This window comes from Anoplophora glabripennis, unplaced genomic scaffold (assembly GCF_000390285.2).
Source record: "Anoplophora glabripennis isolate ALB-LARVAE unplaced genomic scaffold, Agla_2.0 scaffold130, whole genome shotgun sequence".
NCBI classification, from domain to species: domain Eukaryota; kingdom Metazoa; phylum Arthropoda; class Insecta; order Coleoptera; family Cerambycidae; genus Anoplophora; species Anoplophora glabripennis.
The window spans coordinates 981944-1006066 of NW_019416297.1; the positions used below are offsets into that span (position 1 = coordinate 981944).

The 24123-nt window shown below is 32.0% G+C and overlaps 1 protein-coding gene across 4 annotated transcripts in view; it reads right to left on the minus strand.

Annotated features, from left to right (window-relative positions):
* LOC108904193 overlaps positions 1 to 24123 on the minus strand; it is a 66198-nt gene that overhangs the window by 22706 nt on the left and 19369 nt on the right. For all 4 annotated transcript variants that reach the window (XM_018706646.1, XM_023453973.1, XM_018706645.1 and 1 more), the window contains exons 6-11: positions 18143 to 18427; positions 15946 to 16188; positions 11932 to 12232; positions 9904 to 10257; positions 2983 to 3342; positions 1081 to 1272 (exon numbers count right to left, since the gene is read on the minus strand). In XM_018706646.1, coding sequence (XP_018562162.1) covers positions 1081 to 1272; positions 2983 to 3342; positions 9904 to 10257; positions 11932 to 12232; positions 15946 to 16188; positions 18143 to 18427 — 1735 coding nt within the window. The remainder of the gene's footprint in view (positions 1 to 1080; positions 1273 to 2982; positions 3343 to 9903; positions 10258 to 11931; positions 12233 to 15945; positions 16189 to 18142; positions 18428 to 24123) is intronic.

Below are 24123 nucleotides of genomic sequence, written 5' to 3' on the forward strand. Positions count from 1 at the left end.
TATCGAAATTTTAAAAATATCACTTTCAGTCAAATATGGTTTAGAAAATATTTTTTTCAATAGGTTCAAGTTCAATTAGCGGTATGTAAAAGGTATACTTTTTTTTAAGAAAATATAGTGACAATTCAAAAAATATAATCGTTTTCTTAAAATACAACAACAAAGAAAAATGTAAAAAATTAAAAGCCTGCTTCGGTCGCTCTAGCGACCTCGGGTATTTTAAGTACTTTAGGTATGTATGTATTCATGTTCGGCTTCAAAAAAAAAAAAAAATTTTTTAAGAAAAGAAAATTGTACAAAATTGGTTTATTTTCACTCAAGGAAGACATCCTTGAAGTATGTATATGTAATCTTTACTGTGTGGGTACACATGTCCGCAAGTGACCCATTTTAAGTATTACGTCAAGAGCGCCAACCTGACGCCAGACCGGTCTAACAGTTGCAAGGACAAAGTACAGACGCGGGACGCACCAGGGTTCCAGGAAAATGTCCACGACAGATTGGCGCCAGGGACTAGATACATATACCTGCAAGCGACTCCACACCAGGACTCTTCAACGAACGCTCGCCCCGACAACATTTCTTCTCACCAAACTTTGTTTCCAATAAAAATACTTTTATTTTACCGTTGAGAGAGAGAGTTTCATTTTTGCTGCACACCGAAAGCAACCCTAACACCAGACAGTTTTGTAGTAATTATCAAAACGAAGATTTTCAGCTGAAAAAAATTTCGAAAAACATCAACTTGCGCCATGTAGGAGCACATTTGCGCCGAAAATCAGTTTTTTTTTGTCATAAAAATCGAAATTTGGAGTCAATTTTCAAAAAAATGAAGACCGAAATAAAAAATCTCAAATGAGGGATCGATAGGGACATTCAAGACAAACATTTTGAAAAAACCCCGAAACAGTTGAACTATGTGGGGTGTAGAGTAATTTGAATGCGACAGTGGCGTTTCGTCCCACTGTGCGGTGCCGGCGTCAGGCTGGCGCTCTTGACGTAATACTTAAAACAGGTCACTTGCGGACATGTGCAACCACAACTATATCCTGTTATAACGTGCTACTGTTTACAACTTACCAGTGCCCAAGGGTTTGACACAATATTTTTCGCAGTTTGCTTTAGAACCAAATCGGTTATCATTACCCCCACAGCCTGCGTACCAATAAGGACGACACTCGCCTTGATCTATACTATAAGCAAATTTAATAGTATACTTATTCATTGAGGACTTAATGCACGAGCCTACACTCAATGGCAATGAACAGCTCTCTAGAACATAAAAAAGTTATTCGTCTCTATTTAGGAAATTGGTAGGTATGAAAATTAATATTGTGATACGAATGAAAAATTCATTGAAATGAACAATTAACTAAAATATAGAAAACATTTATTTTTAAGACCAATAAATTTTTTGGATTTATTATTATTATTCCAATTCGTATTATAAACTATTGAATATAGGATTTTAAAAGGAACTATGACGTTCAAGATATTTTATTACATGAATCGTTCAAATGGTCATTTTAGATTAAAAAACCGTGGAGTGTAATTAAATTAGAGTGTGGAAATTGGAGATAAGGGTGAAAATGCACCCCTTTCAGTTTTTTAATTATATCTCGAAAACGAAGCAAAATTTCGGTATAGTTCTGACTTTTACTCTATATGTATAGCTACTGCCCACCTCAAAAATTACAATTTTTATTTTAAAATTTGTATTAGGACATAATATGAGGTTATAAACAGATTTGTTTTATAAAAATGTCGTGTAAAATAATAAATAATGGTACTTCTCTCTTGAGTATTTTCGTGTTTTTTCTAATTTATGAGCACCCTGTATATCTAATCTAAGATGTTTGTATGACAGTCTCATTTTTTCGAGGGGCAGAAATTTTTATAAAGAGTGGCATTTTTCGATAAAGTCAAAAACAAAAGAGTTTCTCCTCTTGTCAACTCCATTCGTGGACATATAGATTATTAATAAACTTTATTGTACTTATTTTACTAAATTATTTTATTAAAAAAGTAAAAAAAAATCAAAAAATCTTATTTTTTGCTTTCTTTAAAATAGTTTATTAACGATTTTTTACATAAAATATTCGTTATACATTTTTTAAATAAGCCATTTTGATGAGAAATTCAATTCTCTACAAAATTTTTCCTATGAACTATACCAAAATTTTGCATCGTTTTCGTGCTATATTTTATGTGCTCCGTAAAAGTGCATTTTCACCCCTCAATTTCAACCCTCTAATTTAATAGCACACCACGTTTTTTTCATTTTTAATGGCCCTTCGAATAAATCATGTGATGAAAATCCTTGAAAGTCTTTTTGCCTTTATTTTTTGCAAAAAATTATAATTAAAACGTATAACGGTAAACGCGACAAAAATCGAAAAATTTACTAAATTTGAGCGGCAATATCAGTCAATTTTCATCCAAAAATACTTTACAACCTCTTGTTTTGAAGGAAATTTGATCTACTTTTTTTTCTATGAAGCAATGCCTATACCTATCTTTACTCAAAAAGAAACAAGAGGCAAAAAAGTAAAAAAAAAATCAGAACGAATATTTTGCTTATTTCAAATTGTTTATTAACGATTTTTTGCATAAAATTTTACTTTTAAATTTTTTAAATAAGTTATTTATTAAGTTTTATGGGAAATTCAATTCTCTAAATATTTTTTCCTATGAACTATAGCAAAATTTTGCTTCGTTTTCGACCTACAATTAAAAAACTGAAAGGGGTGCATTTTCATCCCTATCTCCAATTTCCACCCTCTAATTTAATAGCACTCCGCGGTTTTTTCATCTAAAATTACCCTTTGAACGATTCATACAATAAAATTGCTTGAACGTCGTAGTTCGTTTTAACCCTGTTTTTTTTTTGATATAATCAATAGCCTATTAGTAGAGTTAACGTCATCATAGTGGCAATTTGGCGTGAATCTACAGGCATTTACATTTATATTGGCAAGTTACCTGATTTAGGTATAGGATCGCATCCTGAATAATTGGGTCCTACTGCTGTTGTAACCCCATCATGGCAGCATCCAAATGGCATGTCGTTACAGGTTTTGATAAATTTTTGGGTTATAGGAATTTCTTCTGTAGTTGTAGTTGGCATTACCGTTGGAACCTTTATACCAAAATTAGATTCCACTATATCGCTGATTTCAGTAGTTTGAAATTCTGTTGTTATAGGTGGTTTTGCAGTAGTTATGATTAATTCCGTGGTAGTATAATCAGGAGTAGTAGTGGTAGTAATTTCCTCAGTGGTCATTTCTGTAGTAATTTCTATAGTTGTAGGCTCCACTGTGCCGAAGTTCGTTACGATCCAGTCTAGAAATGAAAGTATAATTAATGAATTAAATGTAATTTCTAATTTGTCCAAGTTCTAGAATTTTATGCTCTATATTTATGAAAACTGTGTTTTCATGTTGAATTATAATTAATTTGAAGAGAGGAGATTCATTTCTTTAAAATTACATTGCATTATAATAGTAACACTATAAAAAATAATATTTTATTTACTTTTTATTTTATTAAATAATACACTGTTCAACAGGTACTACCCAATTATAGAACAGGGATTTTACAGACAACAATAAAAGAAGAGACATTAACTACAAACAAAATTAAAAGGAACAAAAAAAAAAAAACAACAAAAAAAAAAAGGAAATAAATAAAATCTATACACTAAATAATACACATAAATGAAGATTTAAAATTACATATTTGACTCTACCAGACATTAAAAATAAAGTATTTTTAAGTCATTAAGGTTGCTATTGAAAATATCTGTCATGCGGATATCCGATATGAGGATAGTAGCCATCAGATTTAAAATTTAAAAATTTAAAAAATCGACGCTGAATCGATTCCAGTTTATTAATGCGGACACCACTTTGCGGGGACCGTACGGGAGAGGCATATTCAAGTTTCGATCTAACGTAACAAAGTAGCTTGAAAAATCACGGCAGTTGCGAACTATAAATCCATATGCTCTATTAGCTTTGAAGACAACAGTATCAATATGATGATTAAATAATAGTTTTTCATCAAATATAACGCCCAGGGTCTTTATTCTTGAATTATAAGGAGTAGAAGGAACGAGAGAAAGGGGACGTGTCTACTAAAACTCATTAATCAGTATTCTTGAATGGTGTTCTATTGAGTAATGATAAAAGAATTGCTCCCTATTTCTTCCACTGATATTTTCGGGGGAACAGGCAGGGATCATTAAACCCAACCCTATATTTTTTGACATGTTTCACAAATTACGAATTCCGCAATCTGTCTGTAATATCTCTAGTTACTGTTTTGTGGTGATATCCTTCGAGGACTTTGAGGAAACTTTCGTATAATTTGTGTTTACTTGAAGGATTGTACAGTACTCGAATAAAATAATAATAGAATAAAATGAATCTACCTAAAATAGTATTGAAATATTTGTAAATTCTTCCCAATTAGCCCTCATTATCTCTCTAGTGTAGTTGGGTGTTAACTTTCCAGTGTACATTTGCTTTTTACTCACAATATAATCTATTAGAAGTTCTTTTTATTTAGAACTTACTGGATTTAGCTTCGGTTTTTTATTGATTTCCATTTTCTTTCCTTTTTAGACTGCACCTGACACTGACAATCAAATAACAATAATAAGCAGCACTAATTTCATGACTAGCTCATCACTAGTTTTCATTCTACCGCCTATTTACTGCTTTCTGATTGGTCGGTACATTTCCTCATTCTTCACTTTCATGACTCGATCCCCGCTTGTCGAGAATACAGTATGAATTTTGTGATAGAACAGAGTAGAGCGAAATGAAGGAACGTGCCTCAGGGAGCATTATATTCTCTCACCGTGAAGAATTGAGCTCCTGGTCTCGAAATGTTTTCGGTCTTGACAAAACGTCATTATCAATGCTGTAATCGATTGAACTTATTGGAGAAACGCATGATATTACATTTTTCCGTATTTAACATTAGCTTGTTATTATTACACCAAGATTTTATAGTAAGAAGGTTTCGTTGAAGCTGAATACAGTCATAAATGTTGCGAATTGAGCTGTATATTTTCACATCATCGGCATAAAGAAGAAAATTTACGTCTAAGTTGTTAACTAAATCATTAATGCATATAATGAGTAGTAAAGGTCCAAGAATGGAACATTTAGGAACTCCTAATGTAGCGACATACTCAATCGATTTATACCCATTATAAACTATATACTGTTTTCTGTTGTCTAAATAAGATTTGAAGAAATTCATTAAGGCCCCTGATACGCCAAACATATCAAGCTTTTGGAGTGATCAAGCCTATTAAACGCCTTGCTGAAATCCGTATATATGACATCAGTTTATAAATTGTTGTCTATGAGAGTCGGCTATAAATTGCATAACACTGATCAAGTTAGTGACAGTAGAGCGTCCTTTTATAAACCACGCTGGCAGGGTGTTATCATATTACAGATGTTATAATAAATATAGTCATGAAGTAATATTTCAAAGACTTTACAAAAATTACATATAATGAAGATAGGACGAAAATTAATAATGTTTTTATCACCATTTTTAAAAATTGGACACACTTTTGAACGCTTCCACAAATCAGGTAACCGACACTCAGTTTAGGCATAAGTTGAATAATTTTTTTAAGGGACGAGAAAAAATCTGAACACAGTCTCTTATCACAAACGCGGGCACCATCCGGACCAGTAGTCATTTTAGGTTTAATTCTTTTTAAAGCCGAAAGAATTTCGGTTTCACTGAAGTCGCGAATATGTATGATATTATTAATGTTATTGCTGGAATATGAATTATTACTGTTAGAAGATAGACGGTAAATAAGATTTAGAGAAGAAATCTGTAAATGTATCAATAATATCATTTGCATTATAAATATGAATGTAACTGATTCTTTGCACTATAAACTATAAGTAATATGTTCCTTCAATAATTTAATGGTATTATACAAAAATAAAAAAACAAATTACGAAATAATATACATATATCTTCTCAATTAAGGACTGCCATACCATTTTGAGTTGACAGAGAATTGATTTTAAGCCTGCGTTTTATTGTAGTTTGGGTATGCTGCTGCTACGGACTAAGGGTCTATTGTGTTTTGTCTTACTGTTATAGCTAAAATTTGATTTAAAAAGATATTGTATGTATCTCAAATACAAAAAACTATAGATTCATAAGAGTCAATAAGTCCATAAGAACAAATTGTTTTATTTTCTGATGATCTACCTGAACCCTGAATTTATACCACTTTATATCAAAACAACATGTCCCGAACCATCAAAAACCAAGAAAAACAAAAGTCTCTCTTTTTATGGGTAGACCCAAGAGTAGACATCACAGCCACTTTTTCTTAGATCATTGGATTATTTCATGGCCAGCTACGATATTCTTAAAAAAACATTTTTAGAAGCTATATTAACGACGTATTTATTATAAATCTAACTGTCCAGTATGAATCAGCTTCCCTCGAAACCCCATGTATCAAATTTGACAAAAATTAATTCCGCGGTTTTCTTTTATTTCAATAATAAAAATTATCAAATTTTTGGGGCCAGCATAAGTGTGCTATGAATTACTAATACTATTGATATATTTATTTCATTAATATTACAACAACTTGGTTACTAGCAGTTAAATGTCATACATTCTACTAAACCAACTTCTAAACGGATGCATTTTATTGTTATTATTTCTAATTTTTGATGGTCCTCAAAAAGATAAAAATCTATCCGCATGAGATATGGTGAGCAAGGGGACAATTTTTTAAAGAACATCGTCGACCTATCTAAAATATGCATTAAATCATTCCATCGTACCCTGTGAACAATGGCAGGGAACGCCATCTTTCATTTGAAGATTATTTCATGAATAACTTATTCAAAAAATATTTTGCAACACATAGTTAAGTTCTAGTCTAAAAATAACTATCCATAAACAACATTACTTTATGATATATCACAAGAAACATTAAATTGAAAATGTTGGTCCTTGCAGTTAATAACAACCCGAGTAGCACAAATAAAGTTTATAATAGCTTTAAGAATATCTATATAACCACTCTCCCACAGGTAAAAGCTTTATTAAAAGATGATGAGAACAGTTATTCAGTATTAAATAAGCATTTATAAATCCAAAATAGGCGCAGCTTAAAAAACCATTTTATAAAAGCTGTGCATATAATATTTACTCCACTAATTAGTGTTCTTTCGTTACATTCTTACAGCATTTATAAAATATACTATAAAACCTTTATACAAAAAACATAGACTGCATAACCGATGTACACTATTGTCTTATAAAACAAATTTGCTGGTTTGTTGTTTTCTAGCCTCTATTTACGAAGTAGCTGTATGGTGGTGATATAATTGTGTCCAAAGAAAAATTTATACGTGTTATATAAATGCTATTTTTTCAACTTGAACTCAATGAATGTTGTATTAATGTTTCCAACATACAGTACAATAAAACTTTTTAGCAATATAATATATGCGTTTATATACTAAATCGTTTTATTAATAAAAGCTTTGGGCTATGGCTGATTGTTGGCCACATAAGATAGATACTCAAGAGTTAATGTTTACCAATATACAGTCATTAACAATAAACTTAAATATGTATCTAGAGAATCAAAAACTACTTGCATTGAAAATTTTATTGATGAAATATACCACGATACCTTTATAAAACTAAACGCCTTTAAAATTAAGCAAATTTGGCAATCATCTGTAATAAATTTTGAAAAATGATTGATGATGACACAATTTTCGATTTAATAAAAAAATAAAGAATATGTACATAATAAGTTATTAAATATAATTCAATAGACATGCATTAAACTAACTATTTCATGATACATATATTATAAAATTGAATTTCTTTTTGGCGTAATTCTGGTGTACGATATGGTTGATATCTTGTCGTATGCATGTTTGAAAAATATGGCTGCTAGGAGGAAGCTTCTACCACAGTAACTGTAAATCTGTTATAAAATAATTAAAATTTTAAATATTTTATATAGTATTGTGGAGAGTAATTTGCTGTCTACTGTTAGTTTCTGCGTGAACAGCTTTCTGCTACAATTCCAATGGCGTCAACAGAACAGATAGTAACGTAATATACTAATATGTAAGCATGGGTAAATTGTATGGCTAGTATTTTAAAATGTTCTGAAAGAAGCTTTGAAAATTTTGAATGATAAAACACTTTTAACTAATAGCACTGCTAGTAGAGTTTAGAAGAGACAAATATACGGAGTACTGTCACAAAGTCACAAATTTGATAATCATATAGGAAAATCAGCCGCTAATTAGTCACAAACAACGAATACATTCTAGAAGAGACGTGAATGGATGTCTAAAGATGAAATTATTATCAGTTAGTGTTAATTGTAATTAATAATTAATGAAATTATAATCAGTAAACAGTATTACAATACTTTTAGTGTTGTTTGCAGCACAAAATAATTTTGCAGTGGTTGTAAAAGCAACGTATCGTATAAACAAACTCTTTCATCAATTTTAATGAAACTTGACAGGCTTATTTGAACGTAATAATTTGATTAAAATTAATAATTCCAGTGTCTTCCCGAATGGTGACTAATAATATCTTAGGACATAACGCATAGTAGGTATTAAAATTTTATAAACATGCAGTTTTATCGACATAATTGTTATAATAGTGTATTAACACTAAAACTTTCTAATTCACAGATTTTTTTAGGTTACGGACAATATCTCCATATATATTTTTATGCCTTCGAAAGCTTTACAATATATACAGGGTGATTCAGAACTTCAGAATCCAAAAAAAAATTCTGGATGTACAGGGGACCTTACAAATACAATTTTGTAAAGAAAAAATCAAAAGGGCAGTTCGAAAATGATTTAAAAATACACTTCTGCACGGCACTGGAAACTGGTCCACTGTAAAACCTGACCTCGCACAATGCGATCGGCATGGCGGTGTGATAAAAACGGACAAAAACTTTCGCAATGAAAGAAATATGTAAATAGAATTTTATCGCACCTATTTTATATCGGCAAATTCAACTGCTTTTGCCTTTATTAATTAATAAAATTAATTTGTAATTTTAAATAATAAAATCATTTGACCTACCCGATGTTACAACAATTGCTCAAAATTTTAATCCAGCAATGTGTAAACACATTTGGGTCAGTTGTACTCAGTTTCTACGAACTAACACAAATGTCTTGTTTCACCATAACACAAATGCTTCACCATAAATTAAAACGATATCCATCAACTCCGAGTACACGCAAACCATTTTTGACACAAACTACCCATTTTTGACACTAACTACTAAAAACCTGTTGTAATCACCACAGATAACAAGTAAATATCGCAACGACGATTGCAAAATCCGAATTCAGTATTCGAAGTCGCTGAGGCCACGTGGCGAATGACGCTAGAGAATACAGTTGTCCAGCTATGTAGTGGTTGAATGTTCTATAACTTCAATATTTTTTTCTCGGAAACTATAAGGATTTTACAAAAAATTTTTTACGATATTGATTCCATTTCTCATGCTGCATCTATTCCCAAATTTTTTTGGATAAGTTGTGAATCACCCTGTATATTGCTGCAACTCTCAAAAATAGCTTTTTAGTTGATTAAAAAGCGAAAATTATTTATAATTTAGTCATATAGTCTATTTAAATGATAATGTTAAGTAATGCTGACTCTGACTCGCACTGTAGAGTTAGATTTATAATAAATAAGTCGATAATACATATAGTCTAAGAAATTATCTTTAGAGAATAAAAATTGAGATAATTTTGTCGGTTCTTCATATATTCCTGGAGTGTCAACAACCAAATCAGGACACACTGTAGATAAGTAACCGTACCTACTCACTTGTTATGTTATTACACATGGGTAATTCATTCGGGGATTCCGGAAATATTCCTTGGGAAGCGTCAACTGCGTTGATTGCTGAACTAGTATCGTTGGGTTTGACGACAACTAGCGAAGTTACCTCAGTGACTAAAGAATAGTTCAGTGCTAATTCCAGTGCCAACTTCTCCAAATCTGACTTATTGCTTTGTAAGCTCGTTGCAAGAGATTCATCTATCAGTTGTTTCACTGTTAGATAGGCCCATACACGTTCAAGTCGTGTCAAAGGTATCCCTATTTTAGCTTCTAAATCTACAGGGCCTTTTTTTCCCTTCGCCGAGATTTTTATGGCTTTTGTATTATTGCCGGAAACACCTGAAATATAAGGCATAAAATATTTCAATTAAAAGTTGCATAAAATCAGTGCATTTACCTACATTTTAAAAAATATATATATATATAGGTTGACCCATTTTTTCTGGGCATTATTTAACTTTTTTATCAAGATAAACACTCCGTATATTATTGTATTTTGAATTACTCGTTGAATTTCTTGAGAAAATAGCGTTTGCAGTATCTTCGAATGTATTAGATATCTCCGAAACTAAAGACTATAAGAAGATATCGTTTTCACCATACGTAAAAATAGTGGTTGCGGATACACGGTAAACATTTAGAGTTCAGTTCAAAATTTTCAGACGCAGATATTTTAATTTTCTTAAATGGAACTTTATTAAATACATGTAAAATTTAATTTACTTTTAATTTTAATAAGATATGTTGGAAACTATTATCTTTTATAGCTATTCTGGGTTTAAAAAATGAATGGCACAGTCACGATAATTTACAAAGCCAAACCGTAAAAAATATTTACAAATATGAGGAAATAAATTTCTCATCGAAACAGTCAAAGTATGACTGCTAGATTTTAGGATAAGTTATTGGAAGTTAAAATATTTCCTTAGTTTTCGTTCAAGCTGTACAAACAATTAGCTACTATGAATGCAAACAGTATCATGTCAATCTTAAACCAATATTACACTTATTTAGTATTTAAGTTATAACTTTTGTAAATATGGAATAAGCATTGGAAAATGAAGTAACATTATATTGAATCGAATATAAACTCCCTTTGGATGACTTAATGATGAAAAGTAATTGGTGAAATAATGATGTACGATTGATTTTTTCTTTTTTTTGCAAATCCCTACTGCAGCTTCTTCAAAAATTCTCTGATGGCCCAGTCTAATTCTTGAATTGCGCCTTTGGCAACTCGTTGGTCACAACTCATATTGTTGCATTACTGCATTTTGAAGTACAATTTTACTTAACATAATTGATAAAACTATGTTGATTTAAAATTATATTGATATAGGTTATATGTTCATCCAAATTATAAAATAGGTGCAACTACCTATCTAATATTAGGGCTATCAAAATTATAATATATTTTTTTATGTTTCGGTACTCCAATTAAATATTATATAATAGTTATAATATTACCTTGAACAAATTTTTATGTAAAATAAGATATAAATTGTGTTTACAACTAGATAAATATAGGAAATGCAATAGCTTTGGGCATTGTAGTTCTGATTTTTCGCGTGTAACTATTGTAACATAGCCCTGCTTTACTTTCCATTGCTTGAATGATACTGTTATAAATCAGTAATAATTATTAGTATTGATTTTTAAAAATAGTGGTCAAATATATGTTCATTGAAAATGCCATATCAGTTTTCCTGTATATTCTTGGGAAACTGATTAAAAATGAGGTCAAACATCAGTTCTTTGAAATATCAAATAACCCTTAGAGACCTGTTTAAAAAAATTGCTTTTTGTTTATTTAAAAGAAAGAGATTATTCATCAAAATAGCTGCAATATTCCGTATTTCATTTATGTCAAGTAATATAAAGGGTGTAACACATTTTGATGAGAAAGTTTGTTGCAACATTTCTATTACATTCTCTATAACTCTTTCTATATCAAAAATGTGTTTATCTTCGTCATGAAAGTTGAATTAAACTCACAATTAGTAATATAATTACCTTTTCCGGCTATTGTTATTTCGGATCCATTAAAGAAAATTGGGAAATGCAGCTGAGTCATCTGAGCTGTTGCTGGTAAATTGTTGAAATTAACGTTACTTAAAACGGGACTACGAATCTTATCATAAAAACTTTTTAATTGAGTGGATACATCAGATCCTCCATCATCATCTAAATAAATGCGTATAGGTTCTGCTTTTGTTGCCAAAGATAGTTCTTGTAAAAACTTCCAGTCGGCATCACTGCCAATGCACAAAGAATATATTGGGGTGTTGTATTCCTTTGAATTTATATTTGATATCTAAAGAAACATTACCAATTAAAGAAAGCGTAAAATTACAAATGGTTAAAGAAATAATCCTGTGACATATATGGCATAATTTTAAAATATGTAGCCAAACTGAAAAATGTTAGTAAAAAAGAAACAAGGTGATAAAGGCGCGTTGCCAAGCATACATTTTTTTAAATCCAATCCAATTGAAACTCAGTGCAGGACTTTAAATAATCAATTATAATAATCTTTTCCTCCCACAGTGGCAAGGATGCTAAAGGTAATCCATTTTTTATATTAAAACATTTAAAAAAAAAACATATATCTTCAATATCTAGATTCCCAGATACCTAGATCCCTAGTATCGAAAATTATTGTTTGATAAGATTATTTTTGAATATATGTGAATAAGCATAATACCTTTAAAAATAGGAAAAAACATACCATTTCCGGGAAAACAATATATTTTTTGAAAAATAGCACCTCAAATAAGAAAGAAAGAAGTACCTAGATCGATTTTAGAAATCTACATCTTTTTTTTACAAAATAGGCATTACTTATACATTTTCATTCACATTAAATATGAACCAACATGAATTATCCTAATCTTTGATTAAATGTACTCCGAAAATCAAATGTGCTATCGATTGCATAAAACTAAAACAAAAAAAGTTCACAGAAATATTGTTTATAATATCCCTTCTCTTCGAGATATGATTTTGATTTTGGTTCTCCAAAAGACCCTGCAACTATCCTTATGGAAAACCAGTCCAGGTCGAATAATAATAATAATAATAATAATATCTCTACTCCTCATTCTAACTACGAGAATTAGCCCATAAGTCGGAGACTTGTGCGGGAGAGGAGGCGGCATATTATTATTAGGCAGGCCGCATTTGCGCCCAGGAACAACTTATGTTGGTAGGCCCTAACCACCATTCAGTGCAGGAATGAGGGAAACCTGGAAAACCTCATTAATTAGGGGGGTGGTCAAATGCCAACCGGTGTCAATCTCTTACATTGACCCAAGCCAACATTCTTCTACCCGACCATACCTGTACAGAGGGTGCTAATCCTCCGGTATGGTACGAAACTTTGCCGAATGATAGTCCTCAATGTGTCGATCAAAAAAGTCCATGGGACTTAGGTCTGAAAAACTACTGTGCTGAAGCTACAGCCTTCTGAAGTTATTGAATCCACGTGCTCGATGACCATCAAGTCCAATGATTTACGGAGGAATAAAAGCAAATATTTCTTTATAAAGTAACCAAGCTGGCTGTTTCTTGATGTATTTTAGTGTACTAAATGCGAATCCATGGTCAAAATAGCTGTATCATCCTTCAGTCTTCAGAAGTACCTACTGAAGAACAGCGGTAGCGACACGTACCTACTGCCTGAGCGATATCTTATGTTTTTACGCATGCTGAACACTTATCCGTCATCAGCGTATCTGCAGCATTCCTCAATCTTCAGAAAATAGCTGAAGCACCTTCAGAAAACTTGACTTGATGGTCATCGAGCGCGTGGATTCGATAACTTAGGAAGGCTGTAACTTCAGTACAGTAGTTTTTCAGACCTAGATCCCATTGACTTTTTTAATTGACACATTGAGAACTATCATTCGGCAAAGTTTCGTACCATTCGACCAATACCGGTTTTCCATAAGGATAGTTGCGGGGTCCTTTCAATACATAGCTAGAGTTGCAGCTCTATTTTTCTTATTATATTGTATAACACTTCTGATTTTCTGATTTTCTTAATATGTCTCATCAATGTGCACGGAAACGGATGGGTACCAATGATCAGTTTTCTCGAAAACGATTCAGATTACCATCAGAATCTTGTATTATCGGAGATGCTCGTTCCGAAAAATATATTATCTTTCTGAAAGTGTTGTTACAAATCTTTTTAAACAAAAAATACTTTGTCCTCGGTAATAGTATATTATGTAATAAGTGTTGTAAAAAGCATTTACGCACGAATGGAAAAGTTACGCACGACGCCGCGTAGCGGCGAGTGCGTAATTCTATGAGTGTGTAATTGCATTACACCACGTATTACACGTACTATACTTTACCTACGACCACTACTTTAAATACTTAAAAACACACCGTCTGCGATCAATGCAAGAATCCTATTACGTCGTACGGTAAAAAAACGCACAGCTTGGTAAAAAAATCGTACAGTTTTCCTAGCAACCGCCTAGCAACGGTCAATACAAACAGTATTGTATTGGCCGTTGCTAGGCGGTTGCTAGGAAAACTGTGCGATTTTTTTACCGTATGTAATAGGAATCTTACATTGATCGCAGACGGTGTGTTTTTAAGTATTTACAGTAGTGGTCGTAGGTAAAATTATTATATCTCATTTGCAGATACTAAATATGTTTTTGGTATATTTTTGTCATCCTGAGCAATTTTTCTAAGCATTTTCAAGTTCTTGTTCATAGGAAACTTTTTTCTTAAAATTACATTTTTTTGTCTATTGTTTCAGTTTAGCTAAGTATTCTGTCAACACTTCGATTATTACCAGTTAATGGTTAACTGGTAAATAATAGAATCACTTTAATAGCTTACTATTGTACTGTTTTAATAACTATTTTAATAGGAAATGTTCCATATGTATTACAATTATAACAAAGGGTGTCCTAAAAGTAACGCAGGATTTGAATTGTGCGCCATTTTCATTCCGAAGGGTTGGCATAATTGTGCAGGGTCACGTGTCATAGTAAACACGTTACGGTTAAACAAATGGATGAGCGAGTGAAGATTCATTACAAGTACGAAGAGTGTGTAGCTGAGACTGTGCGCAAATTATGTGCAGTTTTCTGTAGAAGGAACGCCCCGAATTAAAGCACTGTGTAAAAATTAGTTGCCAAGTTTTAATAAATAGTTGCAAATAATAAAAAAAAACGGCCGGCCTCCTACTAGCCGCCAACGGCCGAAAATAATGCTACATCGTATGATAGTGTGCGGAAATTCCCGTAACCTCAATGCGTCATCGGCCACTGCAATTAAACATTTCAAAAAGCACCAGCTGCATCTACACCCATTCAAGATTCAGCTAACCCAGGAATTGAAATCAGGCGACCATTTAATGCTTCGGAGATTTGTTGGAAAAGAACGGTGATTTGGCCAAGAAAATCATCTTTAGCGACGAAGCACATTTCCATTTTAGCGGATATGTGATCAAGCAAAGCTGTCAAATTTGGGGCAGAGACAATCCTTAGGTCATTCAAGAATGATCACCGTATACTCTAAGAGTGACAGTGCGGTGAGGATTTTACGCAGTGACTGTCAATGGAGAACGAAATTGAGATATACCGTTGAATTTTTTGTGGGCTCCCTTGGATGGCATGGATTTGGATGACATGTGGTTCCAGCAGGTTCACGTAACATCCAAGTGACTTGGCCACCAAGATCATTACGCCATGCGACATTTTCCTGTAAGCATTCTTAAAGTTTATTCTGCTCAAATGAATACCATTCCTGAATGAAAGGCAAAAAAATGCGAAAGTGTGAAACAGAATTTTGTTAAAAGAAGTCGAGTATGCCAAATGAGTCGCGGAAGACATCTATCCGTTATCCTCTTTCATGTTTAATAGCAAAGTCTACCCTTTAAAACATGTAAAATCTTTTTAATTAATGAAATATTATTTCCTCATATGAAATCCTGCGTTTCTTTTAGGACATCCTTTATAATTTTTCATTAAAAACGTTTTAATTAACAACAGTTTTATTTACCAAAGAGATTATTTGCGAAGGGTCTGAAATACCAGTGTTTGGCAGTCCGTCTGTCAGGAATACCAAAATAGGTTCATAATGACGACTCTGGTGTTGTTCTTGTACTAGTTTTATTAGGTAGAGCCCTACTTCCAAGCCCCCAATGGCATTCGTACCGCCGTCAGCAATAAAACCGTTAACAATATGCTTTGCTATTTCAATGTTCTGTGGTGTCGCTAAGATTGCTTCCGGGATAACACTTTGCTGAAATGTATAATAATAACTATGAATGAAGGTTTATACAATTATACAAAAAGTATGACGAGTGTGTTATAAAAATAAAGTGTGTATAATTTCCTATGATACTTAACGAAAACTTAATTGTAACAAAATTGTAATACAGTTAATTTTTTTTAATTAACACAGCAAAAGTTTTTATCAGTTAAGTGAATTTCTTCTAATTTGGTAGGTACAGTGCCGGCCCTTTGAAAGTGGACGATTCTTATAAGCAAATTGTCTATAATTGGCCTTTGTGAAGCTGACTTGAAAATGTGAGGTTCAAATCGGCTGTCATTATGTCAAATTTAATATGTCACTATCATACTAATTCTAGTGACCAAAACAAATCCAAATTAGGTAGCAAATTATTTATTTTTCCAATACTGAAATATATTATACACTCTAACGGCCATTAATTCGCCGTCAACGAGATATAAAAATGAAACACTTTTCGTCATCATCAGAAAAACGCGATTCGTAAAGTTAGTATTTTGTCCAAGCACCATTTTTGTCTATAACACTGCAATCTACCATGGCATTGATAAAATTAATGTTCTTGTTATAATCCTCAGTGATGTTATCCCATGCGTTATCAATTGCCTCCCAAAGTTCTTCGACGTTAACTGGACGGAAGTTTCTGTCGTAAATTTTTTTCACGATACAGGTATATCCCCAGGACTTTGAGGGCCAAAGTAAAACACTGATGTTGTTATCAATTAACCATTCTGACGACAATTATCCTCCTTGAAAGTGAAATTCTGAGGATACAACATAGTCACAACAAACATCAGGACTTTGGCAGCTTATCCAAGCCCAAGCGTTAATGGAGAAGCCATCGCTGCGCTGTGTGGGTTTCACATAAGGCTCCCAATACCTTATAATCTCTGGTAGGTAGACAAGGACAGAAGCATCGGAGCTTTTCGTCCGAAAATATAATATTCTCCCAGAAGTTGTCTGGGCTTCCTACAAATTGTCTTGCAAACTCTAACCTCTGTTCTTTATACTGGGGAGTCAAAGCAACTGTATTTGCGGCCACATAATTCTTCAGCTCTGAATCTTTCACCCGCTTCCTTGTAGTTCGCACTGATCCAGGAAAATTCGTCTCAAAGGAAGCCGCTACTGCCATGTCAAAAGGATTTATTCTTAGGTGGTGCTTACTTTTCGACGCCCAACTCCGTGAACATAACGTACGTGACCCTCCGCAATCCATTTTTCTTTGAGTTTAAATATGCTGTTCTTGCATACATGCAGATCATCCACAATGACCAATCATTCTGAAGTAAAGTTATAGCTCTCACTTTCTCTGGTTCCGTTAAACGCGGTAACTTGAATTACCAAGCAAATTACTAATGACACGGACATATAAAAACTTGTCATAATAAGAAGTAGACCACATCACATTAGAAAAATAAATCGTCCACTTTCAATGGGCCGGCAGTGTACTACCTGGAAACAAACTACACCTATGGAAACATAATCATTGACATTCTGGAGCTTTAGAGGTGGGCCCTTGTTGGCAAAAAAAATTAAGAATCATTAAAAAGGCTCATATCGAAATCATCTCAAATGGATAAGAAAAAAAGTGCAAAAACAAAGTAGTCTAAGTTTAGTAATAAATGTTGATTATTTAGGATCATTTAGTTTCCTTAGGACTTTAGAATTGGGGAATTTGAAAAAAAACCTTAACTGAAAAAAAATTATGTATCTGTTAGTATTGAGTTTTCATATTTTTACAGATATGTATAAATGATTTGTGAACCATTTGTTGGAATTAATTTATTTTTATTATATAACATATACTGTCTGTTGACTCTTGACTTATGAATTCCAAAATTTCCCAATTTTGTTGGCCTATATATTTTTTACTATTTCATGAATAATTTCGTCCTATCATACTTTTTAAATTTTCATAATGTTTGTATCAATTAGCCATCCATACCTGCAGCTGGCTTGCTAAACTTCCATAAGTGGGATACGCAGGGATCACATCATAAGATATCAAGTTTAAATCCCATAAATGTACTGAATTTTCGTACTGAACAATACTGAACAGATCTTCTGGATGCAGTTTTGGTAATATATTCATCATTGCTTCTTTCAACTGAATAATTTTTGTACCACTCATGCTGCCGCTGGTATCCAATACAAAAACTATATGTTTAGCTATGGGCTCCAAATTAGGTGGTGCGAAGAAAGTGATAAAGAAACCATCTTGGTAAAGAGTCTGGAAATGTACATAATAATATTTGTCAGAAACATATGTATCGAATTTTGTAAGAATTCTATTTATCATTTAAATATACTTGTCACATAATTCAAAATCATCAAATAATAGATTTTTTCCCATGCCTCCACAAATTGGCAGATGCCGCTTTCAAAAAACCCCTTTGGTGTAGATTTTAACTAATTTAAGTTTACGCCGCCTCTGGTACTGTTTTTTCAAAGGTACATTTAAAGCTAAGCTTTACATTTGGATGTATTGCATCTGCTCTAGTTGATTTATTATATAATATATTAGGTTGATCTTCACAACAGACATATATTATAATAAAGATTTATTTTTAGAAATTACAATATTAGGCTATTGATTATATAAAAAAAACAGGGTTAAAAGGAACTATGACGTTCAAGAAATTTTATTGGATGAATCGTTCAAAGGGTCATTTTAGATGAAAAACCGCGGAGTGCTATTAAATTAGAAGGTGGAAATTGGAGATAAGGGTGAAAATGCACCACTTTCAGTTTTTTAATTGTAACTCGAAAATGAATCAAAATTTCGCTATAGTTCATAGGAAAAATTATTTAGAGAATTGAATTTCCCATCGAAATGGCTTATTTACAAAATTTAAAAGGAAAATTTTATGCAAAAAATCGTTAATAAACAATTTGATAAAAAGCAAAGAAATCGATTCTTTTTTGCCGTTAGTTTTTTTTGAGTAAAGATAGGTATCATACTATATTTCTTTTTTACTATCTCAAATAAGAAGATTTATTAATTATTTGATTGTAAAAAAAAGAAACATCTCCATATTCCAGATAAGTAATAATAATATGATTAACTGTAATTTTATTTGAAAAAACCCTCATATTTTCATACAGTTGTGAAAATCTTTATTTATTATTAACAAATAAAACTTTTGAAATAATTTTTTATTAAGTAAAGAACCAATTCGTTTAAAAAATAATAAGAATTATAATCATTATTGTGTTAAAAACGATGAAAATCTAAAAAATATTTAAATTTGACCGGTTAAACTCAGTCAATATTAGTAGTCCAATAACCTTTGAAAACGCATCATTTTGAAGGGAATTTCTTCTAGTTTTTTTGTAAAGCAATTCTCTTTGCCTACTTCTACGAAAAAAAAATACATTCAAAAAATTAAAAAAAATAAAGAAATATAATTTTTTTCTTTTTTAAATTGTTTATTAACGATTTTTTGCAAAAAATTTGTCTTTAATTTTTTTTTAAATAAGCCATTTTGATGGGAAATTCAATTATCTACAACATTTTTCCTATGAACTATATCGAAATTATGCTTCGTTTTCGCGCTATATTTAAAAAACTGTAAAAGTGCATTTTCACCCCTATCTTCAATTTCAACCCATTAATAGCACCTCACGGTTATTTCATTTTTAATGACCCTTTGAACAAGTCATGTGATGAAAATCCTTAAACGTATGATATCCTTCCTTTTTTGCAAAAAATAAAAATTAAAACGTATAAGGGTGAACGCGACGAAAATCGAAAATTTGGCTAAGTTTGAGCGGCCATATATCAGTTAATTTTCATCCAAAAATACTATACAACCTCTTTTTTTAAGGAACTTTTATCTACTTATTTTTTATGAAGCAATACCTATCTTCACTCAAAAAAAAAAACTAGAGACAAAAAAGTAAAAAAAAATCGAAAAATCGAATTTTTTGCTTTTTTTCAAATGGTTTATTAACGATTTTTTGCATAAAATTTTCCTTTAAAATTTTTTAAATACGCTATTTCGATGGAAAATTCAATTCTCTAAATAATTTTTCCTATGAACTACAGCGAAATTTTGTTTCGTTTTCGAGCTACCATTAAAAAACTAACAGGGGTGCATTTTCACCCCTATCTCCAATTTCCACCCTCTAATTTAATAGCACTCCGAAGTTTTTTCATCTAAAACGACCATTTGAACGATTCATGTAATAAAATATCTTGAACATCATAGTTGCTTTTAAAACCCTTTAATTAATAGCCTATATCCAATAGGACAAATTCCCAATTACAGGATAAGGTGGAAAAAGAAAACCTCAAATCACCTCAACCTCAAAAAAAGACATCTAATATTAAATATGAAAATATAAGTACTACACAGAATAAAGTAACCAAATATAAAATACAGACAAAAAACTGAAGTATAAATAATAACAAATAAAAGAAATAAGCTAACTAACATATACTTACCTACAAGATAAGGATAACATTTGCTAGACAAACAATTTTTTTTATGTTAGGTATTCATAGAATGAAAAAATATATCAAGACGATCTTCATACATTTAATAATAATTGGAAATCAGTTGATATATTATAGTATATTTGTAAATTTGTTCGATGTGTGGGTAACTGTAAAACAGAGTGAAATCTAGAATTATGTAAGTCTAGGAACATGATACAAAATCCTTGAAACTAACGAGTTTGCATTTAAAGTATTATTTATAATTTTAAAAAGGAATATAATTGAAAACATATAAAAACAGTAATTCTTGAGGTGTACCACGAGAAAGAATAAAATGCATAGTCTCCGTTGTACTTTCTCTAATTGAATATAATAAACACTAAAATGCATAGAATATACGAGAGAACCTTTACGTTCTGAAAGTCCCCAGAATTACGTAAAATGAACCCCAAATTTTTAAAATCAGATTTGGTTACTAAACTAATATGCTCGTCAAACGATAATCTAGAATCAAATATAACACCAAGGTCAGTAAATTACAAACCTCTATTTAGAAAAGATTCACCTATTTTATAATCAAAATCTAGATTAGTTTTACGTCGACTGTAAGACATAATTTTACATTTGCTTACACTCAGAGGTAGATTAGAGAGGTCGGTCAGGTCAGAGGTCGAGAGGTAGATCAGAGGTAGGTTGATGTATATATTACATCAACACTAACTGTGTAATCTGTCAAGGTTATCTTGTAATCGGGAAAAATCAACAGACGGTTTAACTTCCAAGAACAACTTAAGGTCGTCCGCATAAATAGTTGACATCGAGGCATTCAGTTGATTCCTGAACATTGATGGAATTTACATGACTGAAAGCCACGATACTGCACAAATTGGTATGTATTACTAAAATAATATTTAAACAGAGACAGCATAGCAGGGGAGCCCATATGAATCCAATTTCAATGTTAATAAATTATGATCAAGCCGATCGAAAGCTTTAGAAAAATCGGTGTACACAACATAAACCTGACTTCCTGCATCCAAAGCTTCAGCAATAAGTTGGGTTTTCTCAACTAAATTTGAGGTAGTTGAACGACCACTTAAGCTTTGGTTTGTTGGAACTGTTTTGAAGGGAGAGTGTTTTGTTAGATTTAGTACTTCTTATTGTATGCTGGTAAATGCAGACGAAAATATTTATTATTACTGTGGCAAAATTTATTTTTATCATGACAATGGCTGAACATTTTTTGGTGACAATACTTATTGAGGAAGAAGAACATGAAAAAGATCTTCTTTTGAATTTAATTAGTTGTCGTCAAAATAAACCTGAAGATCAGTGTTTTCTAACAGACCTTTGGAAGGAACGGTATACAATGGGGGATGTTCTCGTACGAGATCGATTAATTTCTCGTCTTCCTCTGGTGAAAACTTGGTTGCCATTTTAATATTCGTTAAAAAATAAACGCTTTTTACCTCAGTACGCTGTGAGCTCAACTGAACGACTGCGTTGAAATCAAATCAAATTTGATTTCGACTGAACTGACGACGCACAAAATATAGCTTATAGCTTTGGTTTGCTAGAGCTGTGCGTCGCAGACGACATACGCAGTTAGCAGAATCTGTAGCGTAACTTTATCGGTTTTGAAGGGGGGTGTTTTGTTAGATTTAGTGCTCGTGATTGTATGCTGATAAGTGCAGACGAAAATATTATTATTTCGGCATTTTTTTTTTTTTTTTCATGATAATGGCTGAACATTTTTTGCTGACAATATTTATTGAGAAAGAACATGAAAAAAGGTCTTTTAAATTTAATTAATTGTCGTCGTCAAAATAAAAGTGAAGATCGAATGTTTTCTAACGGACGTTTGGAAGGCACGGTATACAATGGGGATGTTCTCGTACGAGGTCGATTAATTTCTCGTCTTCCTCTGGTGAAAACTTGGTTGCCATTTTAAAATTCGTTAAAAATAAACGCTTTTTTAGTACTGTACGCTGTGAGCTCAACTGAACGACTGCGTTGAAATCAAATCGAATTTGATTTCGACTGAACCGACGACGCACATAATTTTCTGCCTACCGTGAGTCCACCTAAGCAGAGTCTAACAAACCAGCTACGCATCTTCTTCCAAGATTCCTAGATTCCAACGTAAGTCGGACGCGCAAAACTTACTGTCTGCTTTGCGTCGCCTACAGCTCTAACAAACCATAGCTTTAGGTGGACTCACGGTAGGCAGTAAATTATGTGCATACTTGGCTGGGTGCCACATATTATGATGTCTCGAGAAGCAATCAAAAACAAAAAAAAATAAAACTTAAAACTAATTAAAAGGAAAAGGAATTTTCATTACAATTTCATTACATTTTAACTATAATTGTATACCCTAGTTTAGGAAGAAAATAAGTGCCAATATGAAATCAGTTGAAAGAGGAAAATTAAGTTTTTTTAAATAAGTATAACATTCGCTTAAGGCTTAACTAAGTGCAGGTAAAACAAGAATTTTATTGAATTTGCAAAATATTATGTAAATCAGTAAAGGGGATACAAAGAGACGTCGCCACAAACCCAGGAACCATTTTGATATCACTGAGTTATTTTCGAATAAACTCCTTATTACCAACCCCGTAATCGTAGAATACTAATATGCAGAAAGATCTAACCTACACAATGACATGAGAATCACTCCTATCGGATCACTCCTACGCCTAGCGATCGCACTTTGAAAGCCATTGATTGCTACTACATATATTTTTGAATTAGGTACAATTAGGAATCAAATGCCCTAATAGTATTTTCAAAAAAAAATAGCTGTGTCGAAATTCTAAGGTTATTTGTGGCTATATCATACATTGTCTCTACCATAGTTTAATTTTAAAAATATTGCATAGACAAATGTTATGTTTTTAAAAATTTAAGATGACAAGGTTCCCATTTATATTTATTTATTTTGAGGGTAGCTTTCAGTGTGCAACTCTCTTTCGACGCCAAATAAAAGTATTTTTATTGAAAACAATGTGTATTGAAAAGAAATGTAGTCGGGGCGAGCGTTCGTTGGAGAGTCCCTTTGTGGACTTACACGCAGGTATATGTATCTAGTCCCTGGCGCCAATCTGCTGTGGTCTTTTCCTGGAACCATAGTGTTTCCGCGGTTCCCCATGTACGCATGTTTATCGTACATATCATTCAACTTTATACATTATATTTATATTCTTGCTATTATGTTAACTTCTATTAATGAAATTTTATGAATAAATGATATTTTTCTACAAATTATTGCATCTTGTTCTTATTTGAAAAGTAACGATTGTAAAAACCGTATTTCACAAAAAACTTATTATTTTTAATATTTTTAATTATGCATTTATAAATACAAAGCTGTGTGTAAAAATCAATACTTTATTTGAATGCAAGTTAAAAGCAATTGCCAAGATAATCTAGGTATAGCTTCGATTCGGACCCGGGATTTGGAGCCTAGCCTGGTTCACTATAAT